This window comes from Oppia nitens, unplaced genomic scaffold (genome assembly GCF_028296485.1).
Source record: "Oppia nitens isolate AA-2021 unplaced genomic scaffold, nextdenovo-longstitch-racon4-pilon3 scaffold42_pilon_pilon_pilon, whole genome shotgun sequence".
NCBI classification, from domain to species: Eukaryota; Metazoa; Arthropoda; class Arachnida; order Sarcoptiformes; family Oppiidae; genus Oppia; species Oppia nitens.
In genome coordinates, this window is record NW_026533224.1 from 127,554 (window position 1) to 148,767 (window position 21,214).

The 21,214-nt window shown below is 21.0% G+C and overlaps 1 protein-coding gene across 1 annotated transcript; it reads left to right on the plus strand.

Moving 5' to 3' along the window:
- The first annotated feature begins 15,793 nt into the window (after positions 1–15,793).
- On the plus strand, positions 15,794–19,059 carry LOC128959159 (L-sorbose 1-dehydrogenase-like). The gene is made up of 4 exons (XM_054305099.1): positions 15,794–16,546; positions 16,660–16,801; positions 17,601–17,977; positions 18,511–19,059. Exons 1-4 carry the CDS (start codon positions 15,794–15,796, stop codon positions 19,057–19,059), a joined length of 1,821 nt encoding a protein of 606 aa, XP_054161074.1.
- The last annotated feature ends 2,155 nt before the right edge of the window (positions 19,060–21,214 follow it).

A 21,214-nucleotide genomic window follows, 5' to 3' on the forward strand; every position in this document is an offset into this window, starting at 1 on the left:
ATTATATCTTATTTTTTATGCTCTATACAATTTTAAACGTTAAAAATTTTTACCTAAATTTTTTTACTTTGGCCGCCATTTTCTCTATGTTCCCGAAGAGATATTAAAATTTTAATACATATTTTTTATGCCTGTTTTTGATGCTTTATTCAAATCTATACTTAAAAAATTTTACCTAAAATTTTTTTATCTTTGGCTGCCATTTTCTCTATGTTCCCGAAGAGATATCAAAATTTTAATGAAACTTTTCAATACATTATTAGTAGTCCTCTAACTGAATCTGAAGTCAGAGTTTCAAAATTCGCAAAAAAATATGCGACACACACAGACAGACTCAAAAAACCATTATAGATTTCAGTAAACAAAACTTTTCAAGTTTTTTTTGAAAATAATGCAATATATAATACAATATACAATGTATTTAAAATAATGACTTGTAATTATTATTATTATTATTACAAATATTTCAAACAAAAATTTTTGTAACTAATTGTAAGCAATTAGTAAAAATAATTAATTAATCAATTTAATTAACATTGTTGTAAATTATAACTACATATGTATTTAGTTATAATTATTTAAATACTTAAAAAATAATAATATAATGTTGAATTTGTAATTATTTTTATAAAAAAAATTATTTTAATAGTTAAATAAAAGAAAAATTAATTTAGTTAAACATTTATTATATATATATATATATATATATATATATATATATATATATATATATATATATATATATATATATATATATATATATATATATTAATTATATATATATAATAAAAGAAAACAATTAGTAAAAATAAATAATTTAATTAAAATTTTTTCAGTTATTAATTATAATTTAGTTTATTTTATATTTATAATAACAATTTTATTATTTATTTATTTTTTTGATGTTGTTGTTGTTAAAAATCAACAAATTTATTAATAAAAATCAATTATTTTTGATCTGAAATCTTCTAACACTTTGATCAAAGAGAAATATGATACCAAATAGTGCAACAAAAACAGTATAAACAGAGAGAGAGAGAGAGAGCTACCTGTGCTATGATTATTAACCGATACAATGATTAGACCAATCGATAGCCTAATTGTTTGTAATGATGTAACAAATAGAACACATAGAGAATGGGAACTCTGGTTCAGAGGACAGGGATTCTGATCCAAAAAAAAAAAATTTGGCCTATTTTTCATACGTTTATTACAGTATTTATAAAATCAATTAATATTAAAGATTGACAAAAAAATATATATATATAATTAGAAAATTATTAAACATAATCTAAATAGTTTAATATTTTTATAAGTTTTCAACAACAAAAAACTAATTAAAATATTGAATATTTAATTTGATTTAACATCAATTTATTAATTAAGCTTAATATTAAACTAACATTAATTATTAAAAAAAAGATTATAATAATTAATAAAAATTTATATTAAAAAAATAGTTTATTGTTAGAATATATAAATATTTTTTAATAATTATAAAAACATTATAACATTTCAATAAAACATTTCAAAATATATTATTACCTTATATCCAATCATTTATATAATTTTTTTTATTTTTAAAGTTATTAAATACAATAATAATTTAATCAAAACAAAACAAAAAGTTTTTATAGTCTAACTAAAAGATATTGTTTTGATTTATAGCTCAAAACATGAATATCTTTTTTTTATTATAAATATCTTTAAATAATAAATTTAAATCAATAGAACGGGAACTCCGTTCAGAGGACAGGGATTCTGAGCCAGAATTTTGGGAAATATTCTATACATTTGCTAATTATAAACTCAATAATAAATAATACTAAATAATCAATTTTTTTGTTATGCATTTTATTAATATTTTTTTTGGTTGTTGTTGTTGCTTGTATTTTATAATTTAAAAAAATTAGTATTTAATAATTAATTAAAAGTAAAGATTAAATTACTTAAGAAATTGTTAATATTATAACAATAAATATTTAAATTCTAAAAAAATTAATAGTAATATACATATAATGTTTAGTCTATTAAATATTTTAAGTAATATATTATATATTTTTAAACATAACATAAATTATATAATTATTGTTAAAATCTATAATTATAAAAAAAACATATAAAATAATAATCTTGAGTTAGTTTATTAATTTTATTTTATTTAAATGTGTAAATTAAAAATAATTATAATACTAATACTAAACAAAAACTATAGTATTTGATATTAATTTATTTTTTAAAAATATAAACATTTATATAATACTTTTTATTATTATTATTATTATTAATATTATTACAAACAATTAAATGCCTAAATAACACTTTAATGTCACTAATTGTATAATAAAATATTATTTTATTATGTATTATATGTTACGTATAATTAGTAAAAAATTGATAAGTATTTTAATATTTATTTCTAAATATATATAACTTTATATACTGTATATTTCTAAATAAAAATTAATGTATTTTTTATTAATTATTTTTTATATATAAATATGAAACTGGTACAATTCAAAATATTAATAATATTTTATTAATAGATATTTAATGATATAAAATGTTTATTACATTTGATATTATTAATGATATAAAAAAATTAAATTAAATATTACCTGATTATACAATATATATAGTAAATAGATGAGTAATATTTAATAATATTTATATTAATAAAATACACTAAATATTTTTCAATGCTATTCTACTACAGTATATACAATCTGTGATAAAATGCCTGACACGGTTTTTTTTGGCTATAACTTTTAAACTAATAATCTTAAAATTATATACTTTTTTTGGTACTTGTAATAGCATTAACACGTATATTACGGCCACAGTATGCGGGGTCATGGATGTAATATTTTGATATCGTTGAAAAAATATTAAGATATTTTATTATGAGATTAAGATATTATTATTTTTTTAAAGAAATAATTATTTTATTTACAATTTGTAATAATTATGTATAATTTTTAAGATGTTAAAGAAAACCATTTTTATGATTATATAAATTTAGTAACAAATATCAAATATTACGGTAAAAATGATTTTTTTTAAAATACTAATTTATTATAAAATAACAAATAATAATAGATTAATCTTATAACAAAATACCTTGATACTTTTATTTTTAAAGTTATCAAAATATTGCGTTTTTTCCATTTATGCAATGTTTAGCTAAAAAAAACCGTGTCAAACACTTTTGTCCCAGATTGTATATCATATATATTTAAATATAAATGTTTGCAACAAAATGTACTATTATTATTAAGTTAATAATATTATATTAATTTTTCTAGCTACCTGAGCTACCGGTGCCCAATAGTTACTAGCATTGTTTTTATTATTAAAAAATATTTAACTACCTGAGCATTTACATGAAATCAAACTGTGTCCAAAAAGTTAACATTTTAATAATATATTAATTCAATTAAATACTAACTGATTAAACAATATATCATACAATAAATACATATTAATTACATAATAAATTTATATTTAAATAATAAACTAAATGTTTTACAACAATAATCACATTCAAGTACAGTATATATATATATATGAAATAATAGTAATAATATTAATTTTATTATTATTATTTAGTTAATAAATAAAAGTTTTCAATACATAATCACTAACTACCTGAGCTACCGGAGCCCAATAATTATAAAACTACATTATATAATAGATATAACTACCGGAGCAATATGTTTATTTTTTGAATGGCATCAAACAGTGACATCACTTTTAAACAATATTGTATATAAGTTTATATATCAAATAAATAAATATTAATACATTTTGTTTATAACTTAATTAATTGCAAATAGTTTTTATTTAATAATAAATACATTTAAAAAATATACTTATATAGACAATAAAAATTATAATTATTAATAAAAATTTTTGAATTAAACAATTTATTAATTAACAGTTATTGTTATTGTTTTTTTCATATGAAATTATATTTCTGTAAAATAATTACTTTAAACAAAATAAAATATTAATGAAAATTATTTTTTTAAGTGTATTATATTTGATATCGATATTGTTAGTGATATTGTTAGTGATAATAGATATATAAAATGTTAGTAATTTTAAACAATATTAAATAATTTTTTATAAATTAAAATTTAAATATTTGTGTACAGATATATTGTAGTTAAAATGTGTATTATATCTGATAGTGATATTGTAAGTGATAATAATAATAATAACTATTATTATTATAAACAATTAAATAGTAGTTTCATTAGTTATTGACTCGCCATCGATATCTTCAATTTCAATAATATGATTATCATTGGTGTTGTTGTTGTTGGCGTTAGTGTTGTTAATATTAATACTAATGTTGTTGTTGTTGCTGTTGTTAGCGTTGATAGTGATTTTGTTGTTAGTGATGCAACATTTATCATATTGTAGTTTCAGATATTTCGAAAAATGTTTATAACTGGTTTCCGTGCCGGCCATAAATGAAAAACCGAACCACAGACTCAATATACTGGCCAATAGACACAAGAATTCGGTGAACGAAACTTTCGGCAATTGACGATACGTTATGATCGGTAGTGTCGGGAACAGTAGATAAAATGAACTGGTCAAATTTCTAGTATAAATTTGATTAGTTGGCCATTTTTTTGACTGCAAAGTATAACTTAATCTGTAGTACTCTTGCCGACAGTCGGGCGATTCAGTGCAGTAATCGCTGCATTTGTTGCTAATGTTTTTGAACAAACCATAATCTATAACGTAATCATTATCATCATCATCACCGTAATTAATAAATTTTACGTCCAGACTCTTGTTGTAGACAATATAATCGGTTGAATGACGGCCAAATAATTTCAAAGTCAGGCGCTTCTTACATTCGGCTACACAGCCTTGGTGTGAATGATAGCCGCGTGTTGTGTGATAATCTAAGCATCGGGATCTGTACGGTGCGGGTAGCAACTCGACAACAGTCTGTTGATATTCAGTTATGGTTATATTGTATTCCATGTCTAACATTGTAAACCCAGAACTTGATGCTGTCTCCAGTCGTCTGTCACCTGCATGTATATTCAAATACAGAAACCGGTTTCCTAATGAAACCTTATACAAACCAAACAATAAATCCATTTTCTCACGGTGAGCCAGTGTATTGCTAATGTAATATTTGTTGTTGTCATTGATGCCGTTGTTAGCTTGTTGTTGACCAAAAAATGTCATACAATAGTGCCATGAATCGATACCGTAGCCAATGTCTGAAATATTACTACAATCAAGAAGACTTTCGTCTTTTGGCTGACTAAAATAGTGAGTCTTTTTGACCAAACAATTATTGTCAATCAGTTCATCGGGTGTCAATAATTTGCGAAACTGGCCGGCAATTGTCAAATTTTTATTCATCCAATCAATCAAATCATCCTGATGTGTATGCGAATCTCGGGTCCTAATTGCCGCAGATTTTTGGACACACAAACTGATTGCCGGTAAACGTATAGTTGACGGCCATTCATAGTTAATGTCAACTGTGATTTCATTCATCGCATATAATCTGATTACTGATTCTAAATGCACCATGCAGCCAATTATACACATGAATCTTATTACGTAATTATATTTGAGATATTTTAAAAAATCCATCCTAAAAATTTATATTAGTTAGTTAATTGTTTATATATAGTAGTTTTTTCAAGTAAATAAACAACTAATTTTTATATAAATAAATACCTTAATGAGTTTGTAATACTTAAAACTCAAATAAATATATGTAAAGATAGTGTTAATTAAGACAATATTTATGTGTTAATATAATTAAGGACCATCTTTTAACTAACACATAATATAATAAAATAATATTTTTATAGTTTATTTAATACATAAAACATTTACTGTAATTTTAATGTCATTACTTATAGCTAGAGTAATAAAATTATGTATTTTTTATATAAATATTTTAATCAATAAAATTGATTTTATGTTGTATATATTTATATATATATATAATTTTTACAATTAATTAACAATAAAATTACAACAATTATTTATAATTTCGATTAATAAAATAATAATTACGCATAGATTAAAAAAATAAATAAAATTTTTTTGTTAACTAATAATTATATAATTTTTGTAATTAATAAGTTTAAACCATATTGAAAATTAGATACATTATTAAGTATTTTTAAAACTATTATATTATTTAATTTTTTAATTAGATTTTAAAATATGCAATTTCTTATATAATTCAAATAATTTATATTGAAAAATATTTTCCACATTTTGGTGTCTTTAATAATAACATTTATTTATAGCTAAAAATGTTTTAATTATATTTCAAAATATCATTAATACTATAATAAACTTTTACAAATAATAAATGAATAGAAAATAAAATATACTATCATAATTATTTCATACATTAACTATAATTAATAAATTCATTAATACTTTCAATATTTTTTCTAATAATATAAATAAAAGTTTTTATAAAAAACTAAAAAATGGTACCAATAAAGTTATTAGTAAACAATAGATATACTCTAAAATCAATATTATTACTAGTTTTTAATGCAATTTAGATTATAAGGAAATTGTATTATTATTATAAAATAGATGTTTAAAGTGTTTAATATATATTATTTTATATATTAATAATAATATTAATAATAATAATATGATTTAATTAATAAATTAAATAATTTATAAATAAACGTAGTTAACAAAAAAATATCATTTACAATAAAAAAAATTAATAATAATTTGTTTATTACAATTTATTTTATATTAATATAAAATAATAATATTTTAAAAACAGAATTAATAAAACATATTCTTAAGTTTACATTAATATTATTAATGAAAAATTAAAGCAAAATTTATTTTTTTAAAATCTTAATTAATATTAATTTTTAACTAATAGTTGTTATAAATTATAAACAGTTGATTGATGAAATTTTTGGGAATACATAAAATTAAATTAATTAATAATATTTTTTAAAAATTTTTTAATCTATAGGCTTGTTATCACAAATTCCTTTAGATTTATCACAATAGCCCTTTAGACAATTTTCGTGTTTTGTGCAACCTTTTCCATTTAACACATTTTTGATGATTTCTAAATAAAATTTTAAAATTAAAAAATTTATTAAAATTGATATTAACATTTTTAGTTATATATATAATAATAATAATAGTAATAATAGTAATAATAGTAATAATAGTAATAATAGTAATAATAGTAATAATAGTAATAATAGTAATAATAGTAATAATAGTAATAATAGTAATAATAGTAATAATAGTAATAATATTAATAATAGTAATAATAGTAATAATAGTAATAATAGTAATAATAGTAATAATAGTAATAATAGTAATAATAGTAATAATAGTAATAATAGTAATAATAGTAATAATAGTAATAATAGTAATAATAGTAATAATAGTAATAATAATAAACAAACCTTTATCCTTTTTAACCCCTTTACCTCCTTTACCACTTTTACCACTATTATCACCTTGTACAATATTTGATTGATGTATGATCAATACAATTAGTATCAATAAGATTATGTTAGCTAACTTCATTTTTAATTGCGTTTATTAATTTTTTACTAATAATTTATAGATATTTATTTTTTAAAAACTTAACTACGCATTTAACATCGGTTATAAACTTTAAATAGATGTAAAAAATATTTATTTGTAATTAAATATTACATTTAATACTTATTTTTATATAAAAATTTTCAAACTTCCTGTTAATACTAATTAAATAATTTTTATAATATTACTGTTAATTTGGTGCCCAATTAAGTTTATAATGACGTAAATTATTATTTTCTAATTATTTGAATTGACTTTTATTATCTAATTTATTTATTTTTTTTTGGCTAAAAATCTTTGTAAATAATTATTAAAAAAATATATTCTATTAATTCTAATTATAATTTTATCAATAATTTAAATAATTAGTGATTTTATTCAAAAATAACAAATTAAACAATTATTTATAAACTATTAAAAACAATAATAAATTATTACAATTGATTACAAATTATTAAAATGTTTGATATAATTATTGCTACAATTGATTAATTACGGGATTTATTTCTAAACAAATCATTACAATTGTTAAGTATTTATTTGAAGTATTGATTAGAAAATTATATTATTTTTTGTTTTATAATGTTTTTATTATTGATTAATAATAAAAAACTATAAATTTAATTTATTTGTATATTTTAATTATTTTGTGACATTATTATATTTATTCAATTGCTTAATGTATAACATGTTATATTAGTTAGAATAAAATAATTTAATAATAAGTTATAAATATTATTATTATTATTATTTGTCAATGATTGTGTTGTTGATTCAATAAATCGGCAAATTATTAATAATTAATATTTAATATAAATTAAATTTTTTAACAGGATTTTTAAGATTTTACAAATATAATCAAAGAAAAAATTTTAGTTAATAAAGTTTTTAAAAATAATATTACAAAAAAATTAATTTTAACATAATTATTAAATGTACTAATTCTAATAATTTTCACAATATATATATATAAAAAATTTATAGCAATATTTTTTTGTAAATTATCAATATACTTAATATATAAAATTTTAAATCAAATTTTATAAAAATTAATATATATTTATAAATAAATTTTTAAATTTTTTACCAAATTAATTAATTTAGTTGCTTAATATAGATTATAAATATTTTTGTTTTTACTTTATTAAGTTTTAGTTTTTTTTTATTTAATTATTTAGTTTTAGATTTTTTTTGTCTGCAAATTTTTTGTCTACAATGTTGACTTTGACACTGATTTGAATTTGAACATGATTCACCATTTGGCAAATTGATTTGGCTTGATGCTATAATTTAAAATTTTTATTATTATTATTAACAAATTAAAAAATAATAGTAAAAAAATATTAATAAATATTTATACTGTATATATATATAAATGTATTGTGATAATTAATTAAGTTAGTTATCTGGGGGGGGGGGGTAAATCTGGGGGGTAAAATCCCAATTTATCGATCTTAGTTGGGGGGTATTTTGGCCTTACCCCCCCTTACTTAAATCTGATTTATAAATATATATATATATATATAATAATAATAATATAATTATTTAATAATGTAAAACATATTCAAGTTTTCAATATATTATTTTCAATTAATGTACAATTATATCAACAACAAAAAAATTAAATAATTAAATAGAAATTATATTGAAAGCAAACATGAGTTTATTATTAATTTAATTTTTCAATAAAAAATTAATAAATATTAATAATAATACCTTGATACTTTTGATTGTTTTTGTCAGTTTGTTGCCGACCATTATCACCTTGTACAATAATTGCTTGATATATGATCAATACAATTACAATCAATAAAATTAATTTAGTTAGCTGATATTTCATTTTATTTTTTTTGTTTTACTTTTAATGATTTTTTTTTAAAATTAATTTTATGTTTAATTAAAATAAAAATAACTACTCAAACCAAGTAAACTAAGTTAATAAACTAAAAATACATATACAAAAAAAATATATTTAAGTGAAATTAATTATTATTATATTTATGATTAATTTTCATACAAAAAATTTTCAAACTTCCTGTAAATATTAATTAAATATTTTTTTTTTATAATATTACTTATAATTTGGTGTCCAATTAAGTTTAATATGACGTAAATTATATATACAGTATATATAGTAATTAGATATTTTTGTAAAATAAATCGCTTAAATTAATAAATCGCTTAAATTAACTTTTATTATCAATTTATAATATAATTTCCTACTACTACTACTACTACTACTACTACTACTACTACTACTAATTTAATTAACTTTGTTTGTAATTTAATTATAATTTAGTTTATTTAATAATTATAATAATAATAAATTTATTTATTTATTTAATTTTTATTTTTTATTAAAAATCAACAAATTTATTAATAAAATCCATAATTTGTGTCTGAAATCGTCTAACACTTTGATCAACGATAATATCGTCCCAATTGGTTAGGAAATAGTTATTAGTATTCACTAACAGTGATTCATAATCAGGATTTTTTTGCCAAACCCGACAACAGCTTCGGTAGTGAAAAACCATAGCTTCCGACACCGGGATATCATGACTGACTGTTCTCGAGTCAGTCCATTCCCAAACTTGATGTATACCTAACCCCTGGACCCTAAGCGGCCGCAATATTATAGCTTTCGATCGATCCCTTTGTGGCCAACTAGTTGTCTGACGTTTGGTAGTTGAGGACAATATACGGGGAAAACTGTTTCCGACGTTAAACTCATTGCATATCATAATGTTTGGTATAATCAGTGCACCAATTGATTCATTCAATGATTTATTTCTAACAAACCTATCAATTGTCTTGTATTTATTATCAATTGATTTAACTATTATTAGTTCATCGGTATCAACATTGATAACTATATCCATAGCCGATCTCAATAGACAGTCATTCATGGCTGCTATCTGTCCTTCGGCATGAATATACCGACTATCGATCGGTAAATCAAACGGTAATAACTCGATACCCAATGGATACATATTAGCCAACAATTGTCTTAATTGTTGACTAACTGATAGATTATAGAAATAAATTTTTCGGATACCGTTTGCCTTATAATAGGCTATGAATTCAATCAATTGCCCGATTGATGGCCCAAACAATGGCCTAACACATACAACCAATGATTTATTAGTGATATTATTAGTATAACTATCAATAGTTTTATTAATATTAATAAATGTTATATTGATTGATGAAGTAGTTAATAGTTTATAGTTATCTATTAATATAACTTTAACATTGTTATAGTTATTTGTAAATATTATATTTTTTGTTGTTGATTGACATTCAATACTTATGGATACATATTGATTATAATTGATCCAACTTTCCGATAATATATCAATCGATGCATTAGTTTTGATAATTATTTTGTGATTATTTTCAACATTATATTTTTGTTGTCGTGAAAATTCACATATTATTTGGTAATTATTTTTCAAATAGTTTTTATCAATTAAACCAATAATTTTTGTTATATTACTATAATAATTATATGCTGAATAAATTGATAATATATTATTACCGACAATTGGTGTCCAATTATTATTATTAATTGATTGATTGATGAAATTTTCCGTAAATTTTTTATTATTATTATTATTATTATTAATTGATTTAAGTTTTACAATAGGTTTATACGGTTTGGTTGTCGCATAACAAACTAAATCAAAAAATATTGTTAAACTAAACAAACAACTAATGAAAATAATTGATGTAATAATTATTAGAAATTTTCGTAATTTTCGTAAACTTCTAATATGTAAAAGTTTTTTCATTGAAAATAGTTTCATATTTTTTATTAAAAAATATTATTTAAATTAGAGAAAACAAAACAATTAATTATTAATTTAAAAAACACTAATTAATAAAAATTAATACATTTTTTTGTTTGATATTATTATTACTAAATTAATATTTTTAAAACAATATATATATATATAATATATTATAAGTTAGTATTAAATTAGATCAACAATTGATAATCATATTTGGTTTTATTAAACTAAAATAATTTAATAAATAATATTAAATTTTTTTTTTGATTATTTTATTATTTTAACTTGGTAACTATTTAATAAAATTAGACTAAAAATAATAACTATTCAAAAAAATAACAATAACACATTATTATTATTATTATTATTAAATTTTAGTTGTCATAACATATACAAAATAAAGCAATATATCAAATATTTTTATTATTATACAATAGATTAAATAACTAATGGTTACACACAGTTTGTAATGTAATTTTAGTAATAAATTGTGTTTCATATACTGTATAATACAATAACTTAATCTTTTTTTTATATGTTTACATAATGATAAAAAATTGATAATTTTACTAATAAACAATATTATTATTATTATTATAATAGCATAAATATTTTTTATAATAATAATAATAATAATTTATATTAATAAAATAGTTTAACAAAAATTAATTAATAAAGTTAACAATAATTTAAACATTCATAAAAAAATATATTTAAATTAAATAATAATAATAATAAATAAACGCCTAATTAAATACATGATATTTTCTGCATCATAACTATTATGTTATGTTATATTTTATTATTATTATTATTTATCTGATTGTAACTTCAATTGTTCGATACTGTAGTACTGTATATAGTTTTAATGTAAAAATTATATTTCATATAACAATAATAATAATAATAATACTATAAATGTTATGATTTATATTTGGAAAAATTTGCTAAACATTATTAATAACAATAATAAAAAAATAAAGTATTAAATTACTTACTAATAATATATAAAAAAAATTATATTTAAAATTATGTGAAATAGTAATAATAATATAATTTATTATTACAAAAAAAAACAATTATTAATATATACTGTATTTATAATAATGTAATTTATTTCTATTTATAATTTTGTGTTGTATTTTTATATATCAATATGTACTATAATAATAAAGCATTATTATTATTATTTAAAATTATAAATTTTTATTTTATTTAAATAAAATTAAGTAATCTAGGTGAAAGGAAGTTACCACATAAATATATATATTATACAAAAATTAATTACAATAATTGATTACAAATATGATAATAATAATAATAAACAATAACAACAAAAATAAAAAACAATTTGTAGTCAAACAACATTTCGCAACCAATTATCAATAGTTTAGGATATTTTTTGTGTGTAATTATTTATAAATATTATATTTAGTTTAAAATTATAAATAATTTAATATATATATATATATATAATATCTAAGTTTAATCAATTTTATTTAGAAATATATATATCTATATAATAATTTATAAATTTGTATAATATATTTTATAATGTTTATTAAAAAAATAAAATATTAGTATAAATAAAATCTGTAAATAAAAATAATTTTTTTTGTAAAAATACTTTAATTATATATGTGAAAGTTTTATAATTGTTATGTTATTTAAAGCAGTAATAAATAAATAGATTTAAAAAAAACAATTTTTTTCAAAAAATTTTATTTGTTTTTTTATTTTGTTTTTATATTTTACATGAAAATCAAGTTTCTAATAGTTTTTGATATTAAAAACTATTTTTAACATAAGATTTTTTTTTATGTATAATAACATTTAATATAATTAATAATAATAGATATTAATATGCATTTATCATTGTTATATTTATTTATTTATTTTGACTTAAATAATACAAAATATAATAATTAGTATCTAATGTTTTTTTTGAACGAGATTAAAAATATCAATCATAATTAATATACAATTAACATTTAGTAAATATAATAATTAATTCAATATTATGATGCAATTTATTTAAATATTTTATAATAATAATTATTATTATTATTAAGTTATTTGCTTTCAATGATAATATTAATAGTTATACTAATAATCAAATGACAACTTATTGCCTCAAGATTTGTGAACCAAATAAATGTTTTCAAATAAATAAATTTCAAAACTATTATATAAAACTACTTTTAATAAACACTTTTTATTGTTTATTTATTTATTATTTAGTATTATTATTATTATAATAAAATATATTTAAAATAATAATTTTTATTGTTGTTATATTATACAACAATAAATTATTATTTTCTATTTAAAAACAATTAGCAAATAAATATAAACAAAATACACAAACAATTATCAAACAATAAAATAGTGCAAAAAAAATATTAATATATATTATATTGCTATTAGAAAACAATAAATCTTTTTATTTTTTATTTAAAATTTAATATAATTGTATTATATCTATTGAAAAAAATATTAATACAATTATGTTTATTATTATTATTAATCACATTTTTCAAGTTCATTTAGTTTTAAAAAAAATTCAAAAAATTTAAATAATATGTTACATTGTTTTATTAAAAAATTTAATATTTTACTAATTTTCTAATATATATATTTAAAATAATAATTATATTTATTTAAATTTTTTAATGTATGTCATTTAGTTTAGTTATTTTACAGTTTAATCTGAATATTAACTTTTTATTATTGAATTTTTACTTTCAAAAAATAACATATAATTTTTAAATTTTTAAATTTTTAAATAGTTTACAAGTTTACCATTGATACAGAATTTAGATAAATTATTTACACTAAACTAATAGTGATTTTCCCCACAAAAAAATAATAATAAATTAAATTAAATAAATAAATATATTTGTAATATTGATAAGCATTTAGCTATTAAAACAAAAAAAACAAATATTTTTTTTGATTTAAATTATATGGTCCTAATTTTTATTTTAAATAAAATAATAAATTTAATTATTTAAAAGATATTGAAAATTAATATTAAATTAGTATTAATATTATTAATATTTTTATACATTGATAACATGTATGTGTGTGTGTGTGTGTTTGAATTGACATTAAATAACTTATTAAATCATATTAAATGTGTTAATAGTAATAACAAACAAATAAAAAAAACAAAAAATAAATTTTTTAAAAATTTAAAATATTAATAAAAAAAACCTCAAATTGCTTCAAATGGTATTTTATAAGATCGTTAAAAAATTATATATTACAGTAAAAATATGTAATATATATACTGTATATATAATATAATATAATACTAATAAATATAAATTTAAATCATTTTAGAAATATTTGGCAAATTATTAAGTATTTTGAATCAATTAAATGCAATTAATTATTATTTATATTATATATATATATATATATATATACATAACTTGTGGTATGCATTAAATATTACTGTATATTATATGCATAAAAAACTGTATTAATCAGAAAATCAAAAAATAAATAAAAAAACAAACAAAAAAATAAAATTAAAAATAAATTTATTTTATATGTCACGGCATGAATGTGCCGATTCTGTAAACGATAGGTGGGTACTGACTAACTGACTGGGCTATAGCTATAGCTAACTGAGTCCAGACCTATGATAGAGAGAGAGAGAGAGAGAGAGAGAGAGAGAGAGAGAGAGAGAGAGTCCATATTATAATACAGTTTCTCTCATATCATATAAGACAAGGCTATTCAGGAAAGGGTTTGAATTATATATACATAAAAAAAGAGTTTTTTATTGTTTTTTTTGTTTTGTTTTTTTCTGTTCAATAAGTAAAACCTGTTGGGAGAGTAAAAGTGCTACACTTTTTTGTTTTATTATTATTAGTACCCGTTTATTATACTGTAATATATATATATATATATATATATTATTATATTATCACTGCCAGCCAACATGATTGTACAGTTTTACAAGTATTATTACATAGTATTACCAAACTAAGAGATCATACAGTTATATATATATAACTATATAGTTTTTGGTCAGGTATCTGGAAAGTGCTCAAACAGTTATACATAGTTATATATATATATATATATCCATTGGATATCTACAGTGATTACTACAGTATACATACTTGTTTGTACATAATAATTGGAGCACCTGTATGTGAAAGTGTCTATAACTTGTAAAAAAATTTTGTGTACTAAACTAATGGCTTTATTAACTTAATATTTAATAAAGTGTTAGTGTGTGTGTGTGTGTGGGCACTGGTAGCTGTGAAAAAAAATCCCCATAACTTATTTATTGTGTGTGTGTGTGTGTGTGTGTGTGTGTGTGTGTCTATGTGTGAATGTTTGATCCCTGACCTTTGACCTATCCATCCATCCATCCATCACAAACAATGGTTGTACCGCCGCCAATGGTGCCGAGTCTGATCCTGCAGATGATGACCGTAGCCATGATATCCATTGACAGGCAAATAGTCTACAATAAGATACTGGAGCGCAACACACATCTCCACGATTATGACTATATTGTTGTGGGTGCCGGTGCTTCCGGAGCTGTAGTAGCCAATCGGCTAACTGAGGATCAGTCAGTTCGGGTACTGTTGCTCGAAGCCGGAGGTCCGCAGACAGTAGTTACCGATATACCTGGCCTTAGTGAACGACTAGTCGACGATCCGCAATACGACTGGCGCTATCGGACGGTACCACAGATACACTTTACCAACTCACCGATGGACGCCAACTTAGGTAAGGCTATCGGCGGATCGTCCACTATCAACGGTATGCTATACAATCGGGGCAATCGCCGTGACTTTGATAACTGGCGTGACCAGTACGGTGCCCGCGGCTGGTCATACGATGAACTATTGCCGTATTTCATTAAATCCGAAAATAATACCGACGGGAAACTGGTCAGCGAAAATCGTGAATTTCACGGTACTAGCGGACCGATAGCTATATCGACAGATCCCGATCCTCATCCCATGTTATTACTGCATAATAAGGTACTGAATGATTTGGGTATACCTACCTTGGATGTCAATGGGGACAGACAATTGGGTACAACCCTAAGTCAATCGTTTCTGGCCGATGGCCTACGATCTAGTACTGCCAACGCCTATATAGATCCCAATCCTCACGAAGATAATGTATGCATAGATATTAATAATAATAATAATAATAATTTATGATAATTACCAACTAATTTATATATAAATTTTATTTCCTGTAATATTAATACTATTATTATTATAATCATTAGATGCATATCATTACCAGTGCATTGGTTACTAAAATATTGTTTGACGATAAGTCACACCCGATACGGGCCATTGGTGTCCAGTTTGAGCACAAGGAGGCCAGTCATACTGTCTATGCCAAAAAAGAGGTCATACTATGTGCAGGTATGATATATACAGTAAATATATATTATAATAATCAGTCAAACAAGCAAACAAAAATCAAATAAATTTATTTATAGACAGAAAAAAAACAATTTATGCTAATAAACAAAACAAAAAAAAAGTTATTAACAGAAAAAAATAATTTTTTTCTGAATAAAACTATTAGTAATTAACTGTTTTATCTAATATATAGTAATAATATTAATAATATATTATTAGTATTTATTTTTTTAGGAAATAAAGTTTATTTTTTTTTTATTAAATTAACATATATTATTAATGTTTAGTTTTCTTTATACATAGAAACTATGATAATAAACATTACATAAATAAAGCGATAATTTATAAAAATAATTAAATAAGTTTTACTATAATATCTTATAAAAAATTATACAATTTAAACAAAAAATAATAATAATAAATAACTAAATTATTAGATATAAAAAAATCAATATGCTACTGGGTCATTTTAAAAAAAAAATATATTGTTAGTTAGTTAGTTAGTTGTATGTTAACTTTATATATTTACAGTATATTAATTATACTGGTAAAACTATACAGTTAATTTGAAAAAAATGACCAAGATCAATATTGTTAACTAAACAATATTGACATTGATCATTTTTTAAAATAAAAAAAAATTATCGATACAGGTTGACCAGATAATAACTGATAAAACCCTATATAAAAAACAACACAAAAAATTGTCGCACAGGTGCACACAATTATATACACAATACAAACATATAGACAAAAACAAACTCAAAAAACTAATGCTAACCTAATCACACACATACAGGTGCCGTACGTTCACCACAGTTGCTAATGCTTAGCGGTATCGGACCGGCCGATCATTTGGAAAAATTTCACATACCAGTGCTCCAGGATCTGCCCGTAGGCGACAATCTACAAGATCATCCAGCAGTTACCATACATACCCTAATCAAAGATGCTGCCAACAATGGTCTGGCCAATAGGCCGGCACTGTTGAACACACAGGAACTGTACGAGTTGTTTGTCAAACGTGGCGGACCGCTGGCCTACGCTACCGATACCCTGAGCTACTTTAGTTCAACCAATAATTCCGATCCTCAGTGGCCAAACATTTTCTACTATACAAAAGTACAGTACATTCAAAATTTGAATGTTATTTCCAGCGAACATCCGACTTCACAGGTAGGTGTAGGTGTGTGTGTGTGTGTGTATGTGTGTGTGTGTGTGTGTGTGTGTATGTGTGTATATGTGTGTGTATATGTATGTATGTGTGTATAAGTGTGTATATGTATATAAATGTGTGTATGTATGTGTATATTTATGTATGTATATCTAATTTTAATCTAGATAATTTTTTTTAAATTGAAACAAATATATTTTAGTAAAATATAAAACTAGCTTGATAAGTTAGTACTAAATTGTTTTTTTTTATTAAAAACATGAACTTTAAAATTACTATAGATTATAAACTAGTTTCTAGAATAATGTTAGAGTGGGTGAGTTAGAGTGAGTGAGTTACAGTGGGTGAGTTAGAGTGGGTGTGTTAGAGTGGGTGAATTAGATTGGGTGGGATAGAGTGAGTGATTAAGGGTGGGTGAGTTACATTGGGTGAGTTATATCTATTATATTAAATGTATTTTTTTATTAAATATAAATATAACTAAATTATTAATAAACTAATTGTTTTCTTTATCATTATCTTTGGGCACCTGTAGCTGGAATGGCAGGAATACTATCGACCCTATCTGAATCAATATCTATTTCAAATTGGTCCACACCTGTACCGGTGCCGATCGTACGGCTCGATACGTTTGCAGTCGACTGATCCGAAAGTACAGCCCCTAATCGACCCGAACTTTCTGGCCCATCCACAGGACAGGGAGGATTTCATTGAAGTCATCCGATTTGCCCTATGGATGGTCGAGGAGTCCAAACTGGCCCAGTATTTGACTCAGTTGGCACCGGTACTCGGCTGCCGCTACTGTAAGGATAGGCCACAATGGAAATGCGATTCCTATATCCAGTGTCTGATGGTTAAGACCGGTAAGACTGGCTATCATTTGACTGGCGGTAATCGTATGGGTGATCCTCGACGTAAGGATACAGTATTGGATCCGGACTTACGGGTTAAACATGTCCAGGGGTTACGTGTTTGCGATGCATCCGTTATGCCCGAGATTATCAATGCCAATACCTATGCAATATCGGTAGCAATTGGCGAAAAATGTGCCGATTTATTGAAACAACAACAACACAATCATTGACTATAATAATGATAATTATTATTATTAAATTAATTTTAATTAAGTTTATTAAACTATTAAAAAAAATTATATATATATTTAACTGTATTTTATTTGCAATTTTTTATTTAAAAAATTAAATTATATTAATGATGACTACATCAACAAAATCAATGATTATATAGTAATTATTATTATTATTATTGTTAATGTTATTCAATTAAATTTATGGATATATATATATATATAAATTATTATTAAATTATATATAAAACAATTTTTTATTACAAATTAATTAATTGTGTTTATAATAGATATATATATTTTTATATGTATAATACAAAACAAATTACACAATTTATTATTTAAATTATTTTATCTTACCTAATATAACATGTTATACATTAAGCAATAGCAATTAATATAATAATGTCAAAAAATAATAAAAATATAATTTATTAAATTTATAATTTGTAATTATTAACCAATAAAAAATTTAAAAAAAACAAAAAAATAATTTGCCAATCGATACTTCAAATATATACTTAACAATTGTAATGATTTATTTAGAAATAAATCCCGTAATTAATCAATTGTTGCAATAATTATATCAAACATTATAATAATTTGTAATCAATTGTAATAATTTTAATAGTTTATAAATAATAGTTTAATTTGTTATTTTTGAATAAAATCACTAATAATATTATTTAAATTATTGATAAAATTATAATTAGAATTAATAGAATATATTTTTTTAATAATTATTTACAAAGATGTATATTTAAATTTTATTTTTTTTAAAAAAAAATATTATGCATTAATAATTATGAATTTTTAGCAAAAAAAAATAAAATAGATAAAAAAAAGTTAATTAAAATAATTAGTAAGTTATAGAATTTATTGTATAAAAAAAAATATTAAATTAATTAAATAATAATTTAGGTCATAATTTTTAAATCATCAGTTTTTACAACTATCCGATCGATAGCCCATTCACTGTACTGATTAATAATCTAAGCACAGGTAGGTCTGTCATCATTTATATATAGAAGTAAATTCTGTTTTCTATAATTTCCATTAAATTATTGAACAACTGAAATATATTTAGATTTAACATTATTTATTATTTAAATTAGTTAGCTTATATAATATTTATTATAAGCTTTAAATTTAGACTTTAGATTTGGATTAAAAATAAAAAATAAGGTATTAGTGAATCAGCATTAAAATTATGATATTTATTAAAATTTGTATTATTATTATTAATTAATGACAACTTATTTAATATATTTAATAATAATAATAATAATAATAATAATATGGTGTTCTTCAAGTAATTAAACAATAAATAATTAACGTTATTAATAATTAATAAATAGTAGTTTATATTAGTATAACAATAATATAAACATAAGTAGTGTAATAATTATATTAAAAAAATCTAAATAATTCAATTAGAAATGCAATGAAAACTGAGTAATTGAATACATAATAAAAAAATCGTAAAAGAAAAAAAATTGAAAATAAATAATAAGTAAAAATAAAATAATAATAAATAATAAAAAAATATAAAAATTATGTAAGAAATTTTTAATTAGTTTTATAAACTACAATAATTTTACTTGTTAATTGTTTTGCATTTAACAAATAATTTTTATCAAATTTAAACTTTTCTTACAAAAATAACGTAAACTTGTGATTTAGGGGAAAAAACGAATAAGGCGTGGTTCACATATTACGTTCACACTTTTTAAAAAATCTAGACCCCTTCCCTCCCCTATGTTCGCATGTAACCATTTAAAAAAATTACGTTCGCTTATCCATAACCGATACCCCCACCCCCACCACAAGAAATAAGATATTATCTAAATGCGAACGTTCTTAAAGTCTCTACCCCTCCCCTCCCCCTCGTTCGCAAAAGTTCGCTTTTGGCTAACCCCCCTCCCCTCAAGTGCGAACGTAATATGTGAACCACGCCTAATCATATTTCATTTACCTTATAATAATAATGTGTTATTCAAGTAATTAAATTAATAAATAATATTAAATAGTAGTCTATCAATAAAATAATAAAGTTTCATAATTTCATTTTTCAATTCAATTATGAATACAATGATAGCAATGGCCAGTAGTAGTAGATATGGACCGATAGCCACACGCATACTATCCAATG